Below are 20460 nucleotides of genomic sequence, written 5' to 3'. Positions count from 1 at the left end.
TAGAAGTCTTGTATTTTATAAGTCCATGAATAAGTGATCTGCACACATGAACACAGTAAATGTTGAGAGGATGCGGCTGGTGTGTGTGTGTGTGTGTGTGTGTGTGTGTGTGTGTGTGTGTGTGTGTGTGTGTGTGTGTGTGTGTGTTTTTGCATAAATTTTTACTTTTGTAAACACTAATTAAATGCTGTAAATAAGATGTACTAATGACAATAGCATTTTGTCTTTATTAGAAATGCCTCAACCTGAAATCCCACGACCAAATGGTGTCCCTGAGGATGAGCTTCTGTCTACTGACCCTGCTAATTGTCCTTGAGTTGTGACTGCCAGAATTGGGACACAGCTGGTTTGCAGAGGACCAAGTGAGGTACCTGCTGACTTTGTTTTCCCCAGGAATGAGTTGAATGGAAGAAGTTGCCATCAGCAGTATTTGAAGAAGACATTGGTTAATGGTGAAAAGATTCCCAGAAGCTGCTTAGTCTATTCAGAGAAAAGCAACAGCCTTTTGTGCTTCTGCTGCAAAGTCTTTTCTACGAGGACAATTAAGTTAACAAGCTCAGGCCTGACAGATTGGAAAGACGCAAGTTCTTTGCTCAGCTCTCACGACAAGAGTCCAGAACAGCTGAAGTCCATGAAAATATGGAAAGAAGTGGCAGTCAGGATTGGTTTGACCCTTCCAGTGACAGTAGCTGAAGCAGAGAGGAGTTTTTCCAAGCTGAAGCTTATTAAAGCATGCTTGAGGTCCACTGTGTGACAGGAGCATCTCTCTGGACTTGCCGTCATCAGCATCAATCATAGAGTTGCACAACAGATTTGATATGATGATGTGATTTTGCAACAAAGAAGGCTGGAAAAGTCAAGTTTTAGATTGCACTTCACATGCATGGTTATTAGTTCCTGAAGGATTTGTGCAATTTATATTGGTATTTCTATACTGTATTTCATGAATTTCTTTATTGTGTTTTTTTCTCTGTTCTTGTTTCCTTTTTGTATTTAAGATTATATATAATAAAATAATACAAATATGTAACGTATTGTTGTGTTAGTGGCGGCGGCGGGGGGGGTTCAAGGGGTGGTTCGCCCAGGGCGTAAATCTAGCCAGAACCGCCTGTGAACTCATCCAAGACACTGTGAGTGTGGTAGCGTTGATGCGCTTTGATGCTGTGTATTGAGCTACTGCACGGCCAAAGTCCATGAGGTGCTCTGTAGCTGTGAGCTTCTAAGTTGTTTGTAGCTTTATCAAATGAGATGATGTGTGAGCACGATTGAAGTGACTGTCAAGATTGAGAGGTTTGTTTGTTTGTTTTGAAATGAGTAAATTGTGGGAGTTTTGTAAGAAGCTGGTAATGATTGGATGGATTTGGATGTTCAAAGCGTTGTTGTTATGCCACAGTTGATTTTCTTTTTTTTTCTTTTTTGTTGTTGTCTTAAGGCTGGCTGCATTGAGCTTGTGCCATGATGGCACACATAGCCAGCAGAGGTGCTGATGTAGTTGGTGTTAAAGAAGTGTGGGGCCCCATGGATGAGGTGGCACGCAAGCAAGAGAGAGACAAGTTTTTTTTGTTATTTGTTTGGTATGAGTGTGTTATGGTGGTGGGCTTGTTGAGTTTTGGAGTGTGAGGTGGTTTTGTTGAGTTGATGATTGCATGAGATTGTTGGTTTGTGTTGGACTTGTATTATTTGTTGAAGTGAGGTGCATGGTGCGGCTGCAGTTGAGTGTGAAATGATTTAGGTGGAGGCCTGTGGCAGTGGAGGTAGCAGCTTCATGTTGTGAGCATATGATTTTGTTGGCTAAAGAGGTGTTAAAAAGCGTTGCAGAGGACGGGGACAGTAGATGGGAAGTGTCCGCTGGAGGTGGCGAGTGGATGTGCAGCTAGGTGGCTGTGGGAGGTGTTTGACACAGAATGTGAGCTCAGAGGAGTAAATGAGTGGCATTACTTTGCATTTCTTTAAAGATGAATTGATCATTATTGTTGAATATTCTCCCTTTCTGCCAGCACCTGAGCTCTGCTCTTTGCTCCCTCTCCAGGGCTCCATTATGGATTATTCACCTTAAATGTGGACTTGCAGACAGCATCTGCAGAAAGTGTCACTGAGAGCTGGAGCTGCTAAGAAAAAGAAAACCTGTAACCTACTAGGGGGCAGTGTAGTTTTCTCTACCTCCAAGGCTGAAAATTAAGGTAATGAGGAAGCGCCTAAAACTACAGTTCTAATGGCCACTTGAAGCATGCTTCAAAAATAGGTCAATCATCATGTTAAAATATTGAATTTTAGTGATTAAAACTAACATGTTTAGATCCTGGTACAAAGAAAGGGTTTGGGCCCCCTTCATAACAACTGTATGAACTGTATTATTCCCTTCATAACAATTGGGGTGAATTTTATACTCATATTGATTTGGACCAAATTAAAGTTTTGTGGCATGGTTGCTGTAGCCTGTGTGTGTGTGTGTGTGTGTCATTTATAGAGTTTTTGTAACTACTTACCAAAGGTTACTAGAACACCACCCTTTTATCCAAACATGGTAACTTCTGGTTATAGAAAACCAAGATGGTGACTGTTATACAGTTGAAGTGAAGGCTTCAAAATGTGGAGCTCATTCCAGGGTAAAAAGCAGGCATATGAATGCATTTGTTTTTTGTCTAAAGAGATTTTAAGGTTGGCACAAGGTTGGAAACTGGAAACAACTAGCCTGCTTCTGTCCAGGTGACAAAAATCTGCCTACCAGTGACCGTAAAATATGAAGGGACATGTAGCATACTGCTAACTCTCACAGAAGGAATGAGGAAGATATAGTGCAATAATACAGACCTTTTTGTCAAGTGCCCACTTTATTTAGGGGTACTGCAATTTAACAGTGGTTAGGAAACAAAATGAAGATCTAGAAACAACCTTCAATCGATACATTCAGTTATATTTCCACCAATGCAATTTGACGAGCATCCAGACAGCTTTGAGCTGTTTTTATGACCACTTAAAACCCCAAAAGAAGCAAACCCAGTTGTTCTTCATAGATGAGTACAATTTTAAAAATATTCTTAGCAGGTTGCTTCTTGCAAGCATCTTGTTGCACAGTTCCTCTGCAGATTCAAGCAGGTTCATTATGTCCCATCTCTTCCTTGAAATCCCAGACTGACATCATGATGTTGACATCAGCGCTCTGTGGGGAACCGTGCCATCTGTTGTCGGATTTCTTGTTCTTCTTGTCCCTGCGAGTGGTTCTTTGTGACCGTATGTTAAAGGGTCTGTTGTTGTGCTGCACAGTACTGCAGCTCAGAGTCACACTGACCTTGAAATTAATGCACAAAATTGGACCAGATCAAAATGAATTTGGTTAATTGGATTCTGGGATGTGTATTCAGTCGTCATTAAGACCTTGGCAGGAGAACTGTGCATCTGGAGCGGAGCTCAGTGAGCTGACTTGAGATTGAAAAACAGGGGGACAGTCAAGGTGTGAACATTTCAGTTCTCACTGTGTGTTAATGACCCAGACGTTCCAGAGTTTTTAATTCTCTTTAACAATTTACATTTTTGTACCAGTGTTTGCTGCTTTGAGTCAAAGCTTTGCGCTCATTAAGACTGACAGGTGCAGCCTCTGTTGAACCATCTGTCTTTGTCGTGTAATACTTCCTTTGCTTACAGCAGAAGCTCATAAAATATTTACAAAATCTGATAAATACATCATTTGAGAAAAAAAAAACATGCATTTGTGATCATTAGTTTGTAAACAGTGTGTAGATACTGGCAACATGCAGGATGAATTTAAGTCATAATTAATACAAGGATTTTGCAAAAGGTAGCAAAATGGCCTACTGAGTACACACAGTATCCCACAACTGTCCTGTGGTAGTGCTACAGCTGCCAGTGTGGCCTCATACTCCTCTAATTATGTCCTCTTTATTTGACTAAGCATAGTGGAGCATTAAACCTGCCTCCCAGACGACTGCTGATCAAAACGTTTGAAACAGAAACTTTCCCCTGGTGATCAGGGACCAGGGGTTAAATAAATGGTGCTCTGTCGAAACTCTGCATTATGAGTCCACCACGTGAGCACAAAAGCAAACAGCCTTCATCTGATATGCTACCTCATAAAGTACAAGAACTAAAGAGGAATCAACCACTGATACAGTTCAGCTTAAAGAGGACTTCACACAAAGGACATTGTATGTATCACATGATATCAATCACAAGTTTTGTTTACTGTTGACATATACAGTTTTATTAACCATTAACAAAAAGATGGGTTTTTGTCGAGCTCTTGTATAGCACGTGGGCGCTCGTCTTCAGGGCATCTCGCTCTGGTGACGGCTTAATGGGCGGTACATTTCGCTGTTTAAAGTACTGGGTGACCTGTTGAGGCAGCTCAGCCAGGACTGATTTAGCGAAGGTCTCCTTTGGTGCGTGAGAGAAAGAGAGGGGAAAAGAACAAAACAGCACATTGGGTTTTAGATTGAATTAAAGCCGCAAGTGGCGATGATCGTCATCCAGTTCAATAAACCACACCAAACAGGAGTCAATAGCAGAATTAGCTGTTTGGCATCAGCAGAAAAGAGTTGACAAGTTTTTCATGGGCGCAAACCACACATGCATTTTCCTTACAAATGTGGCACCATTTAAGGGGAAACAAACAGGCTTTCCAACTGTTTAAGATTTATTGCCAATAAACATTGTTACAACAAAGCAGTAATCGATCAAACACACATGTCCTTTACTTTTTGTGTTCAGTTGATTTTGAGTAGCTTGAGTAGGCTGAACAGCTCCCTCTGCTGGTCATCTTTCTGCTTCGCTTCAGTGACAAATTAAAATGAGAAATGGCAGCGTAGAAGGTATTTCCTGCTTTCTTTGTCCTACTTGTGCAAGTGTAAAATGATGCAAGTGAGCTCATTCTTTAGCAGCCAACGGTGCCTAAATGATGGCAACACTTGTCTTACTGTCACTTTAAATGAAGACTTGCATTGATAAAATAAGCCAAATAAACAAACAGCCTAAATAATGATCATAACTCTTTTACAGTCATATTTCTGTCACTTGGGCTACTCCAGGCTACATGCCAATGTATCCTTGGGCAAGATACTTAACCCCAAGTTGCTCTCCGACCGTCCCGTCGGAGTATGAATGTGTGTGAATGATAGTTAATTTAAAAAGCACTTAGCTTAGCAAACATGGAAGTGCTTGTATGAATGGGAGTGCATGGGTGAATGTAAACATGTTGTAATAGCGCTTTGAGTGCTCATACTGAGTAGAAAAGCGCTATATAAGAGCTTGTCCATTTACTTTCCCACAACTGACTGTGAATAAACTGCCTACAGGAGCTGTGATTCATGCATTTTTGCAACAATTCATAAATATCTTCTACAAATAATGCTTATAGATGTTGTTTTCACTGACTGGACATTTTTAAAAGAGTTTTTAATAACTGTTTCTTTCATGGTGCTCATTCACACTCTGAGGCCTGTGTTACCCAAAGCAGGATTTGAGTTTAGCGTGGCAACCTCAGGCTTAACCCTGAGTTTTTACTGTTACCAAGGTGGTTCACTTCTTACAGGGATACATTACTGGGGGAGATCTAACCTGCTCTGAAGCAAATTGTAAGAGAAATCACTGCCTACTGACCAATCAGTTCACTGGAAAATAACATCACCACTCCTTTCTAGCATTACAGCTTGATGGTCTTCATAAAAGATGAGACTTTGCGCCCAGTAGACACGTCTGTGTTTAAACTGGTCATGTGGTGCTATACAGTGAACACACTTGTAGCTAGACTGGGAAACACTGGGTTGTCTTATCCAGTTGATAACCACCTTCATGTGACTGCTTAGCCTGATTGCAGATTTAAGGGTACACTGTGACTCAGGTGATAGAGCAGGTCATCTACCAGTTGGAAGATTGCTTAATTAGTCCCTGTTCCTCCAATACATCATAAACTAGCATTTCTCATACACTCTGAACAACAGTATGACCATAAACATGGTAACATATTAAATATAATTAACATAATTTACTGTAAATGTTTGGATTTTTCCTTATATATATATATAAGATAATCACTTCAATGCACAGATTCTTTGATTTACTGATTGTGAGAAGATGCAGTAGTCCACAAGGTTAATAAACAAGGTAAGGTAAAGTATAATATTTATGGTAGATGTTTTTACCTGCTGGTTGCAGACTAAAATATCTCTCAGGAAAGCCCCTGTCACTGTACACACGACAGGTGTAGTTGGTGTACAAGTCCTCCTCCTGCAGCTCAGAAAACATCAGCAGTCGCTCTAACCACGCGCCTTTGATAGGACCATCATTGGGCAGCATACTGGTGAGAATAATCAGATGAGTCTAAAATAATGTGATAAAATGTGGTGCTCTGTGTCTGTTAGAGCACGAGTCTCAGACATAAACTTAACTGTTAAAGCAGATGAAACAAACGGATGGAGAGTTGAAGCTACTGACCGTTGATCTAACATGTGGACGCGGTGAGAGGTGTTAGTCTCAATGAAATCCTCTCTGGCCAACCACAAGATATCAACAGAAGGCTTCCCGTCACCCGGCACAAACACCAGACACCTTTTACTGAAGTTGAACCCTAAACACACGCACAAACAGTAACTCAGTATGTAATGAAACTCTATTTATTTAAAGCTTTGCATTTACTCTCCCTGCAGTACGTATTAAAATTAAAGCAGAAGTCTGTGTGAAATCAGCAGAACACATTTCTCAGAATATCTAGCAGACAAGGACGTACCCCTCTGTGCTTTGACTACTTCATTGGTGGGTTCATGCACGTGTGGAATCAAAGAGTACTCCTCTGAAACAGAGAACATCAAACACTGTATTGTATGCAGCAGAGGTCAGAAAATCACAAAGATATGCTGGAAATGGAGCCATATTTCCCATTCTGCAGTTTACAGTAAGTAAACTTAAGCTGCCACTTTTCCTAACACTATCGTTACCTTTGTTATTGCTGTTCTTTTTGCTATTTTTCTTTCACTTTTTCTTCGTATTGTTCCCCTGATAGGCTTTTATGGAACAGTGAATCAATATACAAAAGTAAAACATTGTTAACATGTTTTGTGGTGTCTTGATATTGGTCAGTACTGTGTATATTGGTCAGTATAGGGACCCTGAAGGGTGGGCAGTGTGGTGGAAGTTAGCCAGGTCAGGGTTTCTTTTCTTCCAATGTGACTTATTATTGAAGTCACAAGACCACTGACCCCTATAAACAGACGCCCTCCTACATTAGCTGTCTAGATGGTGGGATTTTTTCAGAGATGGTCATGTGCCCTGCTATAGAGGCTAAAGTGGTTTAAAACTGCTTATATTGGTCTAAATAAATGGAACAGCAGGTAAAAGTGATAACAGTCAAATATTGTGCCAGTCCTTTTCCTGGTACCTTCCTTTACTACTATTTTCTGTTTATGTACACACTATACACAGTATAAAAGCTGGACATAGCTTCTCAGTCTAAAGTGTCCCTTCAGCCTGCATTATTTTTGATTGTCTCTGGGGCGGCGATGCATGTGTTTGCAAAAAGACTGAGTCCTAGCACTCAGCACTAACCTCAGGAAAGATGCGTTTATGCTTTGAATAAAACATTAGTACATTTTATTATTTTTTTAGCAATTTTACTCTTTATCGTGTCCTGGTCATTAGTTCTGTGTGTGTGTGTGTGTGTGTACATATGTTTCTGTCAAGTTTTATCCCTAAGTCCTTGTGTATGTAGGTTTGGCTCGCTGCCAGCCAGTTTATGTTCTTCATTCTCATCAGTGAGATTCAGCAAATAAAGTTCCACATCCTGTCTCCTGAGTCCTGCACTGGGGTCCGATCCTGCCTGCCACACAGTGTCTCATGATAGTTATGGCAGCAGTAACAATGGTAAGAATGTAAACACTGTTTATTGTATGATTGCTGTTATTCGATAAAACATCTTTACACTTTCTGTTGTGCTGTAGACAAATTGTTTGTAGTCTTTTCTTTGTCTGCAATCTCACCTGTGACCGTTGCATCAATGGTCTCTGACACAGATCCTTTGATGCCATCGAGGGTGAATGTTAGAGTACAGGTGTAGGTGCCTTTATGTTGAAGTTCCACATGATTCATTTTCAGTTTGGTGTCCCAATACTCGTAGATGTTTGTCCCATCCTCTATGGGCTCACAGTCCTAGAGGGAATAACATCAAAGTAGCTAAAGAGGGGGAGAAATGGGTGGCGTAGTTAAACACTTGGACACAGGCTGGATCTTGATCAACACCAGTCGGGTCACCTGGCTTCATCAGGTATCTGTTGTAAAACCCGAGACACCCGATGAGCATCAGAAGATGTATGCTGAACAGTTTGTTTCATAATCACAAAACAAGAAGAAAATGTCTCTATGGTCTCTATTCATTATAATAAACAGTGCAGTTGGTGAATTTGCCGTGGGATCCCATTTGACTGCTGGCATAAACGTTTCCATTTACTGATGGTGGGATGATGTGATTATTTTAAAACATGGAACTTTATAACAGTTCCCATCATTTTTTTAAATAGTATTCATTTGTTTCCCTGTCACAAAGTGAAACAAAACAAACAAAAACCTCATGGATGCTGGCATCTGCTATCAGCCAAACTGTAATTTGTAAACACTGGTATCAGCCCAGAGTTTCAGTGCACTCCTTGTACTGATACAAGTTGAAATAGAGGCAGTAAATAGTTGAGGTTGCTGCTACTTTGCAGCCTCTCCATTAAACCCATTAGGTTTCATGCCAAGAATTCCCAACAACTCACTCTGTACCACTTGATGGAGGAAGTGATGTTGTAGCTTCTCAGCTTATTGATATGGTCCCCCAGAGGGCAGCTCAGGCTGTCGTTGGCTCCTTTTGTAAGTTCTTGTAAAGCTTTCCTCGGCCTTCCACATTCTCCTGGAAGTCTTTCCTCTACTACCAGCTTGGCGGCCTGCCTATAGCAGTGAGAAGGAGTCCTACAGGGAAATTAAGTCAAACTATTATGAATGAACGGATAATTAGACACATTCAAAACTCAAACATTAGAAAGTTGTTTGGGTCTTGCAGAAAACTGCAGTGATGTGTAAAATAGTAATTACCAGCTACAGTAGTAGTTGTCATTGTTTTAAGGTAATCCAGAACATTTTGAAAATGAATATCATGTTACAGTTAAAATTGAAGAAATAAAGCACAAAAACAGGAGAACAAACAGCACCTGGAAGATAAAAACCAACACAGAAACAAGCACACAATCTTGTGTCTGTGATACTGTGTTTGTCATGAATGAGGGTGAGAAGCTGCAACAACACTAACCTAACCCTAACCCAGAAGACCCGGGCTGTACGCTGAACAACCAAGGCCACACATCCCAGTAACATCAGCATGCCCAGGCATAACTGGGCACCCCCAGTGTAGGGAGGGACCCAGCAAGGAGTAGGACAATCCCAGGCACCAGGGCCCCAGACTCCACACCCAGATCCCCGCAGGGGAGGCCAGCCAACTAGCCCAGGGCCAGCATCCATTGTCTCAAGCACCCAGGCCCCCACACCCCAAGACCATGAGGTAGCATCTACTCAAGTGCCCACCACCCGCAATGAGGGCAAACATATAGACACAACAAAATGGCAGCCACAGGTGTTAAGTTCTGTTCTCAAATTCTTCTGTTAGACACTAATGTTTTATTTTGGTGAGCACTTTTATTTTGATATATCCTGTGTGGCGAATAGAACTTTCTGCAGAAACTATTGTGTTTTTCTTTTACTTTGCTTTTACGACCTTGTTGTGATCATTCATTTTTTACGGCAGTGTGAAAAGTGTACGCAGAGTGAACGTTTACAACCATGGCTACTGAGCACATTTCCAGAGCTGTGATGAAGTTAAGAATAAAGGAGTCAAGAGACTAAAAAGTGTGTGATCATTTACGACATGGAAGAAGCGACAGCAAACCCAACAGGTTATGGGCCCAGGAGCAACACAGAAGGAAGATGGCAGACAGGGGTGCAGCTATATAATTTCTGAGGTGTATGCGGACACATTTTTAGGCGCCCCCCCCCAACCCTAGCCAGAAATTTCATCTGCACATTTTAACTTCCGTACTGCAGTTTTTCTCTATGTCACATGTGTCAGACTCAAGGCCTGCGGACTACTTCCGGCCCACGATCTAATTTTATAGGCCAGCAAGATGATTTCATATAGCTATTATTAATAGCCAGTGGGTAAATGTGCTCCCACCACTTATACTACAAATCACACTCATTGCAACAGCTGCCGGGAGGCCAAGAACTGTGCACCACTTTTGCGTATTGATCAGCGGATAAAACATCAGTCAGCACTTTTTACAGTGACACAGGTGCCATGAGCTGCCTCAGGAAATCTGTCACTTCATAGAAAGTGAAGGAAACGGCACCAAACAATCGCACAAACCAAACCAAACCACAATAGTGTGATTACCACCAGTTTGTGCTTATAGTGATCGTTCTGGTGGCTACAGCTGATGTAAGGAAAAAAATAACAGCTGCCATTCTCTGCACAGTGAGTAAAACCACACAGACAATGGAGGCGTGGAAAAACTTGTCAGCCATGATCCACTCCTGTTAAATCATGCCTGAAATTTTCATTTGATCTTCGTTTTTCTTCTTACTTCTCCTCATTCATGCTGGTTGTCATTTCCATTTTTTGTAGCTGCGAAACCAAGTGCGCGCATGACCTTAGGGACATCAAACGCGCACATTGTGAACTTTCCCTGCTGTGGTAGATTGTAAATTGCAGTGAAATAATAAAGGCGCAAGCAGCGATAAAAGCAGCGATCTAGCCGGTGCGGAGTCCGCGGGGCGGGCTCCTGTTTGCTAAATGCAGTGACAGCAGAGCTCCGAAAGTGAAGCGGTGAAATCCTCAGCCCGACTAAAGGGCGTCTCAGACCAGCGCTAGCTGAACACTGCCCGTGCGCGCGCGCACACACACACACACACACACACACCAGCCGCATCCTCTCAACATTTACTGTGTTCATGTGTGCAGATCACGTATTCATGGACTTATAAAATACAAGACTTCTATGACATAAATTATGACTGTCTTGGGGACAGGAGGAGGGGAGGTGAAGGAGCGCAGGGGCGCCTAATCAGCGCCGCGCCTCTGTTATTGATCATGTCATATGCACAGCTGTTAAATACAGAAAATGCAACTACAGAAATATTTTCCCACATCGTTTTGGCACCCCCCCTCTTGTGCGGCACCCCTATGCATTGCATATAGTGCATACCCCCTTTTTGCGCCACTGCACTTTATTAACATTTCTTAACATCCTATTAACTAAACACAACACACAGCAATTTATTTTAAAAGATATATGACATGTAGCTTACAAAATGCTATCAAAAAGCTGTTGTGTTGCAAACACAAACCAGACTAAGTTGTCTGGGTGAAATTAGTTGCATGACATGATGCCTCAATTCTAATTCTAATTCAGCAAAACTAAAAACCAAATCCACTCGCCCTCTGTCACTAATTAGCAACATATTAGCAAGAGGCGAATATATTAGCCTATCGCCTAATGTCAATCACGTCACTCACAGAAATGTGCATACCTTTATCCTTTGGCCGTTTCTCCTCTTCTTCTTTTTCTAAACTGTGCACCTGATGGCTTCTTTGCTCTTTTACCTTGATCCATATTACCTTTCGACAACAGTCCCTTCAGCCGTCAATCAACCACAGTCACGTCACGTAAAGACGGACAAGAGCGAGTAAGCCACTGACTGTGAGTGCTCCCTTGAAATGCGCTGGGACGCTACCTTAGCTAAACATGGGAAAACAAAGTGACAGGAAAGAAAAAGTGAAAAAGTTCAAAAAGCAAGCAAGCAAGCCCCCCCCCCCCCCCCCCCCAAAAAAAAAAAAAAAAACAGAAAACAACAAGAAAGAAAAAAAAAAAACAGGTACCCGCTGTGCGGACTACTTCCACACACACATACCTCACAACCTACGGAGGAAGAAAAGAAAAAGAAAAAAAAAAAAAAAAAGTGGCAGCAGCTTTGTAGATAGCGGTGTGGGAACTGGCACCCTTTGCCTGTCAGTCAGGCTCTTCCTGGTTTCTCCCCTCTGGTCAGTCAGTCAGCGGTGCCGGAATGTGGACTCGAACCCGGGCGTTCCAGTTGGAGGACCAGGGCCCACACCACTAAGCTACGCAGCTACTGCCGAAAGAATAATGCTCAACGTGGTATTTGAAGATTCCAAAGAGGCAAGTTTTGAAAATCAATAATTCTTTGAAAGGATTCACTAATAGCTTTTGTGAGGCGTTGCTATCACTGCTCTTGTTCCTGTCACTCTTTGCTCCTGTCACTTTGTCAGTCAGTCGCTTACTTCCTCTGTCTGTCAGTGCAGTAGGCTTAGCACTAGGCTACCCAGCCTAGTGCTAGCGTGGCTTACCACCAGGCTGTATAGCCTAGCGGTTAGCGCGCCGGACTCCGACGCAGAAGGCGAGAGTTCGACTCCACCTTGTGGACTGCAAACCTAAACGCATACTTATGTGTCGGCTTTGTAATGCTGGCTGAGGACTGGGGCTTCCTAGCTAGGCACCAATAGCAAATAAATAAAAGTCAAGTTGCATTTTCAAGATTCCAGTCGGACTCTTTTAAGACAGTCAACTTGGACCTTACACTGGTAGGAGGGGCTATGAACTGACTGGCTCTGTGGCTTTGGCACAGCCAACTTTTTTTAAAAAAAATATTTTTATTAGAATGAATCAACGAAATTACAATAAATGTGTAATTCTTATTAAACATATGCACCCATAGCCACACTTAATATAATACTGACAAAACAGTGCATCAAAAATTTCAATACTGTGTACTAGTTACAGTTTGTTTTGTTTTTTTTATAACAAAAGGAAACAATAAAAATAATCAAAAAGCAAAAAAATAAAATAAATAAATATGGCACAGCCAACTTGTGTGTTTTCCATGCAAGAGCCTTAAAGCTTTGTATTGATCATGCTGCTAGGTAAGAATGTTGTTTCTGTCTATATTGTTTTGTTAATATGATGTTAGACTATGAGCTTGTAATGTCTTGTATTGCTGAAGGCTTATATTGAATTGTGCCTGGCCGTTGAGTGGGCTTTTCCCAAATGAGTTGGCCTGTCAGCTCTGTAGACTGAAGGTAAAACCTCACAGACAGGCAGAGATGTATAAAGTACTGGAGTAGAGGAGTGGAGTAGAAGTACAAGTACTATATAAAAAAATTGACTTGAGTAAAAGTTGAAGTGTTCTTTCAACACCATACTCAAGTGGAAGTACAGAAGTACTCAATTTTTTTGGTACTTAAGTATTGCAAGTAGAAGTATTTCAAAAAATGCTACTCAAGTACGGAAAGTACAAGTACAAGTAAAAGTACAAGTACTGTGTATATTAAAGAAAGGCAGTCAAAAGTTTGATTATCATTGTTTATATTATTTCAAACATTTGAAAGGCACAATGTATTTGGCTGAAGCTGGAGTACAATGATAAAAGGCCATACAAGTGTTTACAAAAAAACAAACACAAATAAAACATCTCAAAAGGCCAGAGGGGCAGTCCACAGAGCAGCTAAAAGACAAACCTGGACAAGGTGTTCCTGGGACGTCATCCATCTCGATATCGGACAGTAAGCTGACGCGTTCTGTCCTCAATACTTGCAAGCAACAGCGCAAAAGGCGGAGACGAAGCCTGCGTTTTTTTTATAGGCTTGATCGCTCAAATCGCCCAATGATGAGCCAGCTTCATAAACCGTGACAGCGCCATCTACCGCTCTGGCATTGATACTATGACTTGGGGATGATTAGTAACGTTTTCATAATAGTAACGAGTAACGATTCAGCACGTGAAAAATGTATCGGAGTAAAAGTATTAAATTAATCAAAAATATATAGTGGAGTAAAAGTGAAAGTAGGGGAAAAAATATGTACTCCAATAAAGTACAGATACTGCATTTTAGTACTTAAGTACAGTACTTAAGTAGTTCTACTTCGTTACCATACATCTCTGCAGACAGGCAGTATGATGACAGCATGCTCCTGCTTTACATTAGGAGGATAGAAAGTCTGGCTTTGGTTCATGCCTGTATGTGTGTGTGTGTGTGTGTGTGTGTGTGTGTGTGTGTGTATATATATATATATTTATTTATTTTTTTAAGGAATCCAAACTGAAATTATAAACCACAAGACAGGATGGATGGATGGATGGATGGATGGCTGCCTGTGGCTGCCATTTTGTGGTGTCTATATGTTTGCCCTCATTGCGGGTGGTGGGCACTTGAGTAGATGCTACCTCATGGTCTTGGGGTGTGGGGGCCTGGGTGCTTGAGACAATGGATGCTGGCCCTGGGCTAGTTGGCTGGCCTCCCCTGCGGGGATCTGGGTGTGGAGTCTGGGGCCCTGGTGCCTGGGATTGTCCTACTCCGTGCTGGGTCCCTCCCTACACTGGGGGTGCCCAGTTATGCCTGGGCATGCTGATGTTACTGGGATGTGTGGCCTTGGTTGTTCAGCGTACAGCCCGGGTCTTCTGGGTTAGGGTTAGGTTAGTGTTGTTGCAGCTTCTCACCCTCATTCATGACAAACACAGTATCACAGACACAAGATTGTGTGCTTGTTTCTGTGTTGGTTTTTATCTTCCAGGTGCTGTTTGTTCTCCTGTTTTTGTGCTTTATTTCTTCAATTTTAACTGTAACATGATATTCATTTTCAAAATGTTCTGGATTACCTTAAAACAATGACAACTACTACTGTAGCTGGTAATTACTATTTTACACATCACTGCAGTTTTCTGCAAGACCCAAACAACTTTCTAATGTTTGAGTTTTGAATGTGTCTAATTATCCGTTCATTCATAATAGTTTGACTTAATTTCCCTGTAGGACTCCTTCTCACTGCTATAGGCAGGCCGCCAAGCTGGTAGTAGAGGAAAGACTTCCAGGAGAATGTGGAAGGCCGAGGAAAGCTTTACAAGAACTTACAAAAGGAGCCAACGACAGCCTGAGCTGCCCTCTGGGGGACCATATCAATAAGCTGAGAAGCTACAACATCACTTCCTCCATCAAGTGGTACAGAGTGAGTTGTTGGGAATTCTTGGCATGAAACCTAATGGGTTTAATGGAGAGGCTGCAAAGTAGCAGCAACCTCAACTATTTACTGCCTCTATTTCAACTTGTATCAGTACAAGGAGTGCACTGAAACTCTGGGCTGATACCAGTGTTTACAAATTACAGTTTGGCTGATAGCAGATGCCAGCATCCATGAGGTTTTTGTTTGTTTTGTTTCACTTTGTGACAGGGAAACAAATGAATACTATTTAAAAAAATGATGGGAACTGTTATAAAGTTCCATGTTTTAAAATAATCACATCATCCCACCATCAGTAAATGGAAACGTTTATGCCAGCAGTCAAATGGGATCCCACGGCAAATTCACCAACTGCACTGTTTATTATAATGAATAGAGACCATAGAGACATTTTTTTCTTGTTTTGTGATTATGAAACAAACTGTTCAGCATACATCTTCTGATGCTCATCGGGTGTCTCGGGTTTTACAACAGATACCCGATGAAGCCAGGTGACCCGACTGGTGTTGATCAAGATCCAGCCTGTGTCCAAGTGTTTAACTACGCCACCCATTTCTCCCCCTCTTTAGCTACTTTGATGTTATTCCCTCTAGGACTGTGAGCCCATAGAGGATGGGACAAACATCTACGAGTATTGGGACACCAAACTGAAAATGAATCATGTGGAACTTCAACATAAAGGCACCTACACCTGTACTCTAACATTCACCCTCGATGGCATCAAAGGATCTGTGTCAGAGACCATTGATGCAACGGTCACAGGTGAGATTGCAGACAAAGAAAAGACTACAAACAATTTGTCTACAGCACAACAGAAAGTGTAAAGAGGTTTTATCGAATAACAGCAATCATACAATAAACAGTGTTTACATTCTTACCATTGTTACTGCTGCCATAACTATCATGAGACACTGTGTGGCAGGCAGGATCGGACCCCAGTGCAGGACTCAGGAGACAGGATGTGGAACTTTATTTGCTGAATCTCACTGATGAGAATGAAGAACATAAACTGGCTGGCAGCGAGCCAAACCTACATACACAAGGACTTAGGGATAAAACTTGACAGAAACATATGTACACACACACACACACAGAACTAATGACCAGGACACGATAAAGAGTAAAATTGCTAAAAAAATAATAAAATGTACTAATGTTTTATTCAAAGCATAAACGCATCTTTCCTGAGGTTAGTGCTGAGTGCTAGGACTCAGTCTTTTTGCAAACACATGCATCGCCGCCCCAGAGACAATCAAAAATAATGCAGGCTGAAGGGACACTTTAGACTGAGAAGCTATGTCCAGCTTTTATACTGTGTATAGTGTGTACATAAACAGAAAATAGTAGTAAAGGAAGGTACCAGGAAAAGGACTGGCACAATATTTGACTGTTATCACTTTTACCTGCTGTTCCATTTATTTAGACCAATATAAGCAGTTTTAAACCACTTTAGCCTCTATAGCAGGGCACATGACCATCTCTGAAAAAATCCCACCATCTAGACAGCTAATGTAGGAGGGCGTCTGTTTATAGGGGTCAGTGGTCTTGTGACTTCAATAATAAGTCACATTGGAAGAAAAGAAACCCTGACCTGGCTAACTTCCACCACACTGCCCACCCTTCAGGGTCCCTATACTGACCAATATACACAGTACTGACCAATATCAAGACACCACAAAACATGTTAACAATGTTTTACTTTTGTATATTGATTCACTGTTCCATAAAAGCCTATCAGGGGAACAATACGAAGAAAAAATGAAAGAAAAAAAGCAAAACAGAGCAGCAGTAATAAAGGTAACGATAGTGTTAGGAAAAGTGGCAGCTTAAGTTTACTTACTGTAAACTGCAGAATGGGAAATATGGCTCCATTTCCAGCATATCTTTGTGATTTTCTGACCTCTGCTGCATACAATACAGTGTTTGATGTTCTCTGTTTCAGAGGAGTACTCTTTGATTCCACACGTGCATGAACCCACCAATGAAGTAGTCAAAGCACAGAGGGGTACGTCCTTGTCTGCTAGATATTCTGAGAAATGTGTTCTGCTGATTTCACACAGACATCTGCTTTAATTTTAATACGTACAGCAGGGAGAGTAAATGCAAAGCTTTAAATAAATAGAGTTTCATTACATACTGAGTTACTGTTTGTGCGTGTGTTTAGGGTTCAACTTCAGTAAAAGGTGTCTGGTGTTTGTGCCGGGTGACGGGAAGCCTTCTGTTGATATCTTGTGGTTGGCCAGAGAGGATTTCATTGAGACTAACACCTCTCACCGCGTCCACATGTTAGATCAACGGTCAGTAGCTTCAACTCTCCATCCGTTTGTTTCATCTGCTTTAACAGTTAAGTTTATGTCTGAGACTCGTGCTCTAACAGACACAGAGCACCACATTTTATCACATTATTTTAGACTCATCTGATTATTCTCACCAGTATGCTGCCCAATGATGGTCCTATCAATATATTTATATAAGGAAAAATCCAAACATTTACAGTAAATTATGTTAATTATATTTAATATGTTACCATGTTTATGGTCATACTGTTGTTCAGAGTGTATGAGAAATGCTAGTTTATGATGTATTGGAGGAACAGGGACTAATTAAGCAATCTTCCAACTGGTAGATGACCTGCTCTATCACCTGAGTCACAGTGTACCCTTAAATCTGCAATCAGGCTAAGCAGTCACATGAAGGTGGTTATCAACTGGATAAGACAACCCAGTGTTTCCCAGTCTAGCTACAAGTGTGTTCACTGTATAGCACCACATGACCAGTTTAAACACAGACGTGTCTACTGGGCGCAAAGTCTCATCTTTTATGAAGACCATCAAGCTGTAATGCTAGAAAGGAGTGGTGATGTTATTTTCCAGTGAACTGATTGGTCAGTAGGCAGTGATTTCTCTTACAATTTGCTTCAGAGCAGGTTAGATCTCCCCCAGTAATGTATCCCTGTAAGAAGTGAACCACCTTGGTAACAGTAAAAACTCAGGGTTAAGCCTGAGGTTGCCACGCTAAACTCAAATCCTGCTTTGGGTAACACAGGCCTCAGAGTGTGAATGAGCACCATGAAAGAAACAGTTATTAAAAACTCTTTTAAAAATGTCCAGTCAGTGAAAAAAAAATCTATAAGCATTATTTGTAGAAGATATTTATGAATTGTTGCAAAAATGCATGAATCACAGCTCCTGTAGGCAGTTTATTCACAGTCAGTTGTGGGAAAGTAAATGGACAAGCTCTTATATACAGGTAGCGCTTTTCTACTCAGTATGAGCACTCAAAGCGCTATTACAACATGTTTACATTCACCCATGCACTCCCATTCATACAAGCACTTCCATGTTTGCTAAGCTAAGTGCTTTTTAAATTAACTATCATTCACACACATTCATACTCCGACGGGACGGTCGGAGAGCAACTTGGGGTTAAGTATCTTGCCCAAGGATACATTGGCATGTAGCCTGGAGTAGCCCAAGTGACAGAAATATGACTGTAAAAGAGTTATGATCATTATTTAGGCTGTTTGTTTATTTGACTTATTTTATCAATGCAAGTCTTCATTTAAAGTGACAGTAAGACAAGTGTTGCCATCATTTAGGCACCGTTGGCTGCTAAAGAATGAGCTCACTTGCATCATTTTACACTTGCACAAGTAGGACAAAGAAAGCAGGAAATACCTTCTACGCTGCCATTTCTCATTTTAATTTGTCACTGAAGCGAAGCAGAAAGATGACCAGCAGAGGGAGCTGTTCAGCCTACTCAAGCTGCTCAAAATCAACTGAACACAAAAAGTAAAGGACATGCGTGTTTGATCGATTACTGCTTTGTTGTAACAATGTTTATTGGCAATAAATCTTAAACAGTTGGAAAGCCTGTTTGTTTCCCCTTAAATGGTGCCACATTTGTAAGGAAAATGCATGTGTGGGTTGCGCCCATGAAAAACTTGTCAACTCTTTTCTGCTGATGCCAAACAGCTAATTCTGCTATTGACTCCTGTTTGGTGTGGTTTATTGAACTGGATGACGATCATCGCCACTTGCGGCTTTAATTCAATCTAAAACCCAATGTGCTGTTTTGTTCTTTTCCCCTCTCTTTCTCTCACGCACCAAAGGAGACCTTCGCTAAATCAGTCCTGGCTGAGCTGCCTCAACAGGTCACCCAGTACTTTAAACAGCGAAATGTACCGCCCATTAAGCCGTCACCAGAGCGAGATGCCCTGAAGACGAGCGCCCACGTGCTATACAAGAGCTCGACAAAAACCCATCTTTTTGTTAATGGCTAATAAAACTGTATATGTCAACAGTAAACAAAACTTGTGATTGATATCATGTGATACATACAATGTCCTTTGTGTGAAGTCCTCTTTAAGCTGAACTGTATCAGTGGTTGATTCCTCTTTAGTTCTTGTACTTTATGAGGTAGCATATCAGATGAAGGCTGTTTGCTTTTGTGCTCACGTGGTGGACTCATAATGCAGAGTTTCGACAGAGCACCATTTATTTAACCCCTGGTCCCTGATCACCAGGGGAAAGTTTCTGTTTCAAACGTTTTGATCAGCAGTCGTCTGGGAGGCAGGTTTAATGCTCCACTATGCTTAGTCAAATAAAGAGGACATAATTAGAGGAGTATGAGGCCACACTGGCAGCTGTAGCACTACCACAGGACAGTTGTGGGATACTGTGTGTACTCAGTAGGCCATTTTGCTACCTTTTGCAAAATCCTTGTATTAATTATGACTTAAATTCATCCTGCATGTTGCCAGTATCTACACACTGTTTACAAACTAATGATCACAAATGCATGTTTTTTTTTCTCAAATGATGTATTTATCAGATTTTGTAAATATTTTATGAGCTTCTGCTGTAAGCAAAGGAAGTATTACACGACAAAGACAGATGGTTCAACAGAGGCTGCACCTGTCAGTCTTAATGAGCGCAAAGCTTTGACTCAAAGCAGCAAACACTGGTACAAAAATGTAAATTGTTAAAGAGAATTAAAAACTCTGGAACGTCTGGGTCATTAACACACAGTGAGAACTGAAATGTTCACACCTTGACTGTCCCCCTGTTTTTCAATCTCAAGTCAGCTCACTGAGCTCCGCTCCAGATGCACAGTTCTCCTGCCAAGGTCTTAATGACGACTGAATACACATCCCAGAATCCAATTAACCAAATTCATTTTGATCTGGTCCAATTTTGTGCATTAATTTCAAGGTCAGTGTGACTCTGAGCTGCAGTACTGTGCAGCACAACAACAGACCCTTTAACATACGGTCACAAAGAACCACTCGCAGGGACAAGAAGAACAAGAAATCCGACAACAGATGGCACGGTTCCCCACAGAGCGCTGATGTCAACATCATGATGTCAGTCTGGGATTTCAAGGAAGAGATGGGACA

General features: G+C 41.4%; 2 protein-coding genes across 2 annotated transcripts; one reads left to right on the top strand and one right to left on the bottom strand.

Annotated features, from left to right (window-relative positions):
- Positions 1-2824: 2824 nt before the first annotated feature.
- Positions 2825-9498, bottom strand: LOC115775341 (uncharacterized). Its single transcript, XM_030722872.1, has 8 exons — positions 9301-9498; positions 9192-9244; positions 8760-8952; positions 7986-8154; positions 6740-6802; positions 6448-6580; positions 6156-6310; positions 2825-4392 (listed from the first exon to the last, which is right to left on the bottom strand). The coding sequence occupies exons 1-8, from the start codon at positions 9496-9498 to the stop codon at positions 4379-4381; spliced, it is 978 nt and encodes a 325-aa protein (XP_030578732.1). The 3' UTR covers positions 2825-4378.
- Positions 9499-14311: 4813 nt separating this feature from the next.
- LOC115775340 (interleukin-1 receptor type 1-like) lies at positions 14312-17536 on the top strand. Its single transcript, XM_030722871.1, has 7 exons — positions 14312-14509; positions 14566-14618; positions 14858-15050; positions 15656-15824; positions 17005-17067; positions 17227-17359; positions 17497-17536. The coding sequence occupies exons 1-7, from the start codon at positions 14312-14314 to the stop codon at positions 17534-17536; spliced, it is 849 nt and encodes a 282-aa protein (XP_030578731.1).
- The last annotated feature ends 2924 nt before the right edge of the window (positions 17537-20460 follow it).

This window comes from Archocentrus centrarchus, unplaced genomic scaffold, assembly GCF_007364275.1.
Source record: "Archocentrus centrarchus isolate MPI-CPG fArcCen1 unplaced genomic scaffold, fArcCen1 scaffold_106_ctg1_1, whole genome shotgun sequence".
Classification (NCBI taxonomy): Eukaryota; Metazoa; Chordata; class Actinopteri; order Cichliformes; family Cichlidae; genus Archocentrus; species Archocentrus centrarchus.
Note: the sequence above shows the minus strand (reverse complement) of the source record. Positions and strands in the feature narration are given on the sequence as shown.